General features: G+C 51.1%; 1 protein-coding gene across 1 annotated transcript; it reads right to left on the bottom strand.

The window, feature by feature from the left end:
• Nucleotides 1–3,903: 3,903 nt before the first annotated feature.
• LOC120861284 (protein Wnt-10b-like) lies at nt 3,904–8,129 on the bottom strand. The gene is made up of 4 exons (XM_040236912.1): nt 8,056–8,129; nt 7,665–7,933; nt 5,590–5,963; nt 3,904–5,073 (listed from the first exon to the last, which is right to left on the bottom strand). Exons 1-4 carry the CDS (start codon nt 8,127–8,129, stop codon nt 4,615–4,617), a joined length of 1,176 nt encoding a protein of 391 aa, XP_040092846.1. The 3' UTR covers nt 3,904–4,614.
• Between the last annotated feature and the right edge of the window lie 212 nt (nt 8,130–8,341).

Below are 8,341 nucleotides of genomic sequence, written 5' to 3'. Positions count from 1 at the left end.
GAATACTATACTGAAAGTGGGAAACAGAATGGTTGTAAGTGTGTCAGTTGTTTACCCTTGTGATGGTATAGCTGACTAGGAGCTGCAACTCACTGCCACTACTGGGCATCACAGGAGAAAGTCATACCACATGGCCTGGGAAAAGATCAAATTCAAATCACAGTTTCTACTCAAGGCATATCACTTTTGCACCATCATAAAGTAAAAATAAAAAGCATTGAGTGGAACCATTGTAAGTTTGGACCATATGTATAAGGGAACACATGGCTCTTCCCTAAAGCTTGAGCCAAAATTGTCGATTTTTTTAACTTGATTTTTTTGGGGCCTTATTTCTTGTCTCCTTCCAAGAAGAACTAGACTCGTAGATAACTCTTGTTATCTACTCTTGTCTACTCCTTGTCCTCATCAATCCCTGGTATATACATTCACCAATCCCTTCCTCTTATCCCAGTCTGTTTTCGCTCTTGTTTTAACCTGGAGAATAACAAAACTCTAGAATGTGAAGTCAAAAGGAACTTAATTTAAAATCGTGAAGGATGAATGATAACCTGTATGAGAAAAGAACCTAAAAAAGAACACATATATGTGTATGTATAACCGAATCGCTTCACTGTCTACCTGAAACTAACACAACATTAGTTTAGTAAATCAACTAGGTGTGCTAAGTCACTTCAGTCACGTCCAACTCTTCGTAACCCTATGGACTGTAGCCCGCCAGGCTCCTCTGCCCCTGGGATTCTCCGGCAAGAATACTGAAGTGGGTTGCCATGCCCTTCTCCAGAGGAGCTTCCCAACCTAGGGATGGAATCTGGGTCTCCAGCACTGCAGGCAGATTCTTTACCATCTGAGCCACCAGGGATGCCCCTAAAATCAACTATACACCAATAAAAGGAAAGGATTATTTTTTTTAAAGTTGGTGAAGGATGATCAAAAACAGACTTGTTACCATATGAGAAATGAGGTGGGAGGTGGGGGGTCGGTAGGGATAAATCAGGAGCTTGAGATTAAAATACACACACTACTATATATAAAATAGATCACCAACAAGGACCTACTGTACAGCACAGGAAACTCAAATATTCTGTGATAACCTATATGAGAAAAGAATCTGAAAAAAATGAATATATATATATGAATAATATACATATGTATAACAATCACTTTGCTGAACACTTGAAACTAACACAACTATAAACTATAAACCAACTATACTCCAATAAGATTTTTTTTTAAAGATGATGAAGAATGAGAGGACTAATGAGTATGTTTATCACAAAAAGAACTGTATCCTATCCGTCCTGGGCTGTTGCCATCAAAGGCCTTTGGCAATCCTAAGCTCTGTATTTTAAATGGCAGAAGACTCCTCCAGTGTTTTTACAGACTCCTAGAGTGTGCTACTGGAGAAAGCAATGGCACCCCACTCCAGTACTCTTGCCTGGAAAATCCCATGGGCGGAGGAGCCTGGTGGGCTGCCGTCTATGGGGTCGCACAGAGTCGGACACGACTGAAGCGACGTAGCAGCAGAGTGGGCTCCATGAGACCTCCAAATGATTTTTCTTTCTATTTCTTTTCCTAGATTTTTTAAGGCACACACCACCAGATTATGCCCTCTCACTGATCACCAAAATTATGCTTTGCAACTGCCCTTGTTAGTGCCTCAACCATACCAAGACGCCTTGTGAGACTCTGACAGGAGGTGACATCTGTCAGTGTTCCTGCCCAAGTCTTCAGATCCTCTCAAGGTTGAGTCCCAGGTATGACAGAAGGAAGGAAATGGTGATAATGTTGTATGGTTAGCCTTAAGTCCCAAGGTATTTGAGTCAGAACTGATGAATGGAACTAGAGAATCTTCCAGCCCTGCTATCCTTCACCCTCTGGAGTCTGGAGAGGGAAGTGTCTATTGCAGCATTACTGGGTGCTCCCGGTAGAGCAAACAGGAGCACAGACAGGCGGGTTGCTGCTCAGCTAGCAATAAGCCAGCCACTGCCACTCCCCAGCTCCCCAGCCACTTGAAAGGCTAATGCTCTAAGGGGAGAAGAGCTGTATTCAGAGCTGAAGGAGGCTGAGAGGCCTGACTACAGTTGATCAGTCTTTCCCCATCCCTCTGGCTGCCATTGGCGCTAACTAAGGCTGAAATTTTAGCCACCCGCTCTGTGGGTTGCACACTCCCCCTCCGCCACTGACCCCAGGCCTGGGCCTGAGCCCATTTCGTGAGCCGGGAGCAGGGGTGGGGAGGGGGTGTTGGCCTCGCTGACAAAATCTATTTGGAATTTCTCAAGGTTGTGGTTTGGGGCTTCAGTTTGCCACAGAGCGTGTCTGACAAAAGAAGAGAGAAAGCTAGAAAGAGAAAAGGAGCCAAAGAGAGCACAGAGGAAGGAACTGAAGGAAAACTGAAATAGTCCTGCTGTGATTTCATTGGCCATTCTCTTCCCTCTTCCTGAGTGTGAGAAATTCCCACTCTGGGTGTTCCTTATCATTATTTTCCCTCATATCCTATGTCTATTCTAGCTGCATCCATCTCTCTCCTGCTGTCCCATGCATACACGAAGCTCAGTCAGTGCCTAAAGGCCTACCTCCATTAAATTCCCAAACCAAGAATTCTCAGTGTGCAAGTGAAAATTTAGGACATCAAGTTTTGCCATAAAGTACTACCCTAAACCAACACCCCTTCCTCTCCTTCCTACCTTGATGCTACCTGATTTTGAGGGTAATTGGGGGCAGATATAGCTATTGCCTAGAGGTATGAAAATGACTATTTCTACATCTCCTGGCCAAGGAGATGACCTGACAGAGTCAGCATCTTGCAACCCCATAAATAATCAGTTATTTGTAAAGTTCTAAATTTGTGCTACAGCTTCCTTTTTTGAATTGAAAGATGATTGTTTATTTTCAATGATACTTGACTAGGAATAGAAAGAAAGTGGAATTGAAATAAAAGAAGTTCTGTTTTCTCTAGATATGAGTGCAGTCGCTCAGTCGTGTCTGACTTTGCAACCCCATGGACTGTAGCCTACCAAGCTCCTCTGTCCATGGGATTTTCCAGGCAATAGTACTGGAGTGGATTGCCATTTCCTTCTCCAGGGGATCTTCCTGACCCAGGGATCGAACCCGGGTGTCCTGCATTGTAGACAGACGCTTTACCATCTGAGCCACCAGGGAAGTCTCTAGATATGGTTATCTCTTAAAAGATAAAGGAGCTGTTTTGCTGAGATTAAGTGCAGAAGAGCTCTGAATAAGGAAAGACAAACTACATATGCAAATAATTCAGGGGGGTAGCATGCTGATTTTGCTGGTTTCCAGAGCAAAAAACTCCAATTTTGAGCATAGGAATCCTTTATATATGTTTCCCGTCAGTCTCGCATCTATCATCAAGTTCTCCAATTTGGAACCACAGAGAAAAGCACCTGCCATTTTTGAGTCCAGGTTCAATGGTGAAACATCTTCAGGACCTGAAAATCTCAGAACAGAGGTGACCTCACTGTGTAGGGTAGGTGTCAAAACAAACCACAGCCAAAGAACCAAATCTCGCCCTGCAGTCCATTTTTGTGAATAAAGTTTTATTGGACATAGGCATGCCCATGAGTTGAGGAAAAAAGAAAAATCCAAGCCCTGTTATAGGGCAGTGGCCAAGGCAAAATCTGGAGGTGGGGCACAGAGAACCTGAATGGGGCCTATGTTTACATCTTCAGCCCCTCACACCTAGAAGTCCCCCTGCCCCACCCAGTTTTTTCCACACTAAAAATTGTCAACTGAGTCACCTGAAGACCATTTCAAATCCTTTCTGGAACGGGGCATGATATACATAAAGTCACTGAGTGTGGGAGGGTAAGAGAATTCACCTGGAAAAGAACCCAGGCTTGGGATCCCAAGTGTGGCTAGAAATATCACCATCTGTAGTCACCATTCCAGGAACTTAATTTATTTTTATTACAAACAAGAACCAAGAACAAGTCTCAGTACAATAAATTAGCCATTCCCACCCCTCCTGCTGAAGAAAGATAAAGAGGCTCAGAGAGTCTTGGGTAAAATTCTTCCTTTGGAGGGTTCCCTTCAACATCTGAATGGGGGCAGACAGCTTCCCTAAGGGCCTTGACAGACAACTTTCAGGGTTCTAGAGTGCCCTGTACCGTGTCCCTTCCCTAAGAAAAACCTCTCTACCACTGGCTCCTATGACGGGGGTCCAGGCTGCAGTAGAGGAGTTTGGAAACAGCCAATAGGAATGAGAGGTCTCTTTCTGGATATAGGTTGTATGGCTCCACACAATGCTGGGGCTATCCCACAAAAGAAAAGAGTGGTCAAAGTATAGGGACTCCCCAGCCAAAAGGAATATGAATATGAGAGTTAAAGGGACCCCAGGTTGGGTGGCTGGGAGAGCAACACAGTTCATCTTATTCCATTCAGGTGTTCAAGGAGCAGAGGAGGGTGACAGCTCCCCCACAAGGCCCTCCTACTGTGGGGGAGAAAGCCACACATCACAGACTCCACCTGACCCAAAGCTGTTTCCAGGTAGACACTTTGAGCGGCCAGGGGCCAAGATTGACCCTGGACAGAAATCAGAGCAAAAGGCTGCAAACGTGGCCCTCCCCTGCCCCAGCCCCACAGTGAGGCTGACCCTCACTTACACACATTGACCCACTCTGTGACCTTGCACTCTTCACACAGCACGTAGCAGCACCAGTGGAAGCGGCAATGACAGCGCTCGACTCGGGTCTGCCGGAGCACGTTGTGCCCGCGGCCACAGCACAGGCTGCCACAGCCGTCCAGCAGGCGGCTGGTCTTGTTGCAGGCCCGGCCCCGCGTGCCTGGGGAGCCCACAGTGGGGTCTCGCTCGCAGAAGTCAGGAGACTTCTCGAAGTAGACCAGCTCTCCTGAGAGGCGACGGGGCCGAAGGCGGGGTTGGAAGGCTCCGGAGTTGCGGTTGTGAGTATCAATGAAGATGGCCCGGCCCAGCCGCTCCCTCAAGACTGCTCCCACTGCCCGGAACTCTGGGGCTGCCCTCCAGCACGTCTTGAACTGGCAGCTGCCTGACGTGCCATGGCACTTGCATTTCCGCTTCAAGTTTTCAGTTACCACCTAGAGCATCAGCGAGGAAGAAATGAGAGGGGAGGGCAGCAAATGGACAGAGCTCAGAGGCACAGGAGAGGGGAGGGAGCAGAGAGCATACAGGAACAAACAGAGGGAAGAATGGCGATGAACTATCAGAAGCGAAAGGGCACCGTGAGACGGCTAATAGCCCCATTCCCTCGTTTTATGTTGGAGAACTAAAGCCAGAGCAGAGAGTAAATTGCCCATCTTCAACAAACAGCTGGTTACGGAGATTTGGCTGGTAACTAGCAGGCAACAGGACTCAGCTCCAGTTTTCCTGACTCCCACTCCAGTGCTCTTTCCAGAGTGAACACTGGTAAACCAGGGAGTCTAGCCCAGAGAACCCCTAAATTCTAGGGAAGGCAGTGACTTGCTTGGCTCTAGGCCACCCCTCGGGTAACAATCACCCCCTACATCTCATCCTCTTATGCTGCTGTGCCCTCTCAAATCTAGCCAGGCCTTAAAAAACGCCAGGAAGACCCAGGACAAGTTGCACACACATACCTGACGCCCCACCCTGTTGTTGTGGATCCGCATTCGTGCCTGGATGTCCCGGGGAGCTTCCCTGGAATCCAAAAAATCCCGAGAGAACTTCTCCCCGAAGTCCATGTCATGGTTACAGCCGCCCCATTCCCACGTGTCCTGGGGACCAGGGCTGGGACCAGAGCCAGGGCCTGAGCTGGGCAGGGAGTGGGGAAAGCTTTTGCCCCGCGATAGTGCCTGCAGCTGCAGCAGTTTGGCCCTCAGTCGATCCTGCTCACCACTGCCCTTCCAGCCACAGCCACAGCTCACCAGCTTGCCCAGGCTGCAGGCGGTGGCTACTGCATGCATGACCCCAGCAGCCAGCATGGAGAAGGAAAAGGCGCTCTCTCGGAAACCTGGGGATGAAAGGGGCGTGGATAGGGGTAAGTCTGACAGGCCACTGACAGTAAGGAGGCCAAAGGAAACAGCCAACCTGCAATTCCAGAATTTCCTAACTGACTCCAGATCCTGCCATTTTGAGTAGCTGAGTAGTTTGGAAGCAAGTCACAGAAGGAAAGGAACCTAAAAGCAGAGTCTCAGTTTCCTCATCTATAAAGGGAGAGTATGAATTGAGATGATCCCTGAGGCCCATTCTTGCTCTGTTTAAGTCTGGGGTTTTCAGGTGTGGATGAAAGAGCTAGGCTAGAGGGAAAGACCCCTGGGGATGAGAGATGACTAACAGAGAGTCCTTGAGGTCTTTGAAGATATGTTCACTTAGTTCTATATCTGAAAGCCTTAGAAATTCCCCAGCCCTGCAGGTGGGATGGAAGCAGAAGGCTTTGGTTTTGTGATGTTGTTGTTTTTTTAATCAAGGTTATTTAAATCAGTCTTTTCACCAACTTACCCTCCACCAACCCAAAATCCCCAAAGTGTTGGAGCTGTGGAGCTGTCCTTCCTCTTTCCAGTTTCTAGTTTTATATTTGCCCATTAAGACTGCCCCTTATATTTATCCTAACCTGCTATTACTCTATAAAATGCTGGGAGAGGGAGAGAGGTGGAGGTGATTCTCCCTAAGGTCCTCTTAAAATGTTGACTTCTTATGTTTTGGAGGTCACAGAGGCTCAGGATGACAAGCCTTCCTCAGGCTTAGATAGACATGCTTCTCATTGGGCCATCAAAGCCTTCCCCTACACCAGGCCCTGTAGAAAAGCAGCCTCCCTCTCTGGAGCCCTAAGTGGATGGGAGCACCTCCTTAGGGGCCAGGCCTCTCCCGTCCCAGGATGCAGGGCTCTTGGGCCCAGCCTCCTGATCCCCCAACCTCAAGCCTCCAGGGGTGAAGCTGTTTGCACAAGTCTTGGGAATTCCCCCACAGATGGCAGCTGCCTATTAACCCCATAGTCCCCAAAGTATTGCCCCCACCCTTGGGCTGAGCCCAGGATGGAAGTTTCCTCCTTGGGGCATGGCCTAGCAAGAGACAGTGATGCCCTTCCAGACCAGGGCCCCCAGGCCAGGCCCCACAGTGCCCTGTTCTCCACACCTCCAGCGCTTCCTCACCTGCTCAAGTGAGAGCCACCTGGGGCCCCCACATCACTGAGGAGAGGGATGCTCCCCGGCTTCAAAGCCACCGGGGTCTTTGTTCCCAGCTTCTGCTCCTGGGAACCCCAGTAATTAGGAGAGTAGGTTTAACCCTTAAACGGTTGGGGGCGTCACCCCACCCCCGCTGAGGCTATGGGGACACCAGCCTGGGCTTGTCCCATGCAGAGAGGAGGGGCAGAAAAATTGGGGGACGAGGAGGAGGGGGGCGTTTAAATCTTCTAGGGCTGGGGGCATCTCTTGCTCACAGGTGCAGCCGAGATCAGCTGGGCGGAGGCAGGAAAGGGGGGCCCTGGGGTAGGGGAGCAGGGACCCAGCTGCCTTGCCGGCAGCGCGCAGGTGGAAGTCTGAAGCACGGGGCCCCAGACGGGTGGCCAGACCCTACTCCGCGCAGCTCCGGGGGGGAATTCCCGGAGAGGCCCCTCCCAGAGTGGTGAACCAGCCCCTTCCCGCCTCCGCTCGCGTCGGCGTGCCCCCCGCCCCCCAGCCCCGGCGGCGGCGCAGACTCGCCCGGTCAGGCTCACCGCGCTTGAGGATGGCGCTGTGGTGCGGCAGGCGGCCGCCGCCCTCGAGCGCCGAGCAGTTCCAGCGCTGATCGCGCAGCTGGTGCTGACACTCGTGGACCGCGATGTGCAGGCCCTGGAGCGCCGACGCCGTCACGTCGGGGCTGCGCAGGCACAGGCCCAGCTGCCGCTTGCTCAGGCCCGACAGCGTCAAGCAGACTGTGTTGGCGGTCAGCGGCGGCTCGCCGCCGCCCGGCAGCTTCAAGCCCAGAATCTCATTGCCGAGGGCCCTGGGAACCGAGAAGGCGTCTCAGGTCTGCGGTCCAGGCCTTCGCGCCCTCTCCGACGCCTCCCGACCCGCTTCTAGCCCAGGGCTTTCTCTCGCGGGCTGGGTGACAGAGGGGCCGCTCACCGACTGCACAACGCCAGGAACAGGAGACCGGCGAGGCCCGAGGGCAGAGGCCGCGGCCGGGGCTCCTCCCGCATGTCGAATCCCGGGCCCAAAGGCCCCGATGGGCAGATCGAGCAGGGCCTGCAGGACAGGGACACTTAGGGAGTGCTCTAGAATAGGGTGGCTCACCTGGGCAACCGAGGGATGCCCAACTCCGGCTCCTAACTCACCAGGGCCACCCCATGGACCCTTCTCATCCTGCTCAAACAAAACAGTAAGATCACGCCCTTGATTCCCAGAGTACCTG

Source organism: Oryx dammah, unplaced genomic scaffold (genome assembly GCF_014754425.2).
Source record: "Oryx dammah isolate SB20612 unplaced genomic scaffold, SCBI_Odam_1.1 HiC_scaffold_11232, whole genome shotgun sequence".
Classification (NCBI taxonomy): domain Eukaryota; kingdom Metazoa; phylum Chordata; class Mammalia; order Artiodactyla; family Bovidae; genus Oryx; species Oryx dammah.
The sequence above is the reverse complement of the archived record's forward strand: the minus strand, read 5'-3'. Positions and strand labels throughout refer to the sequence as shown.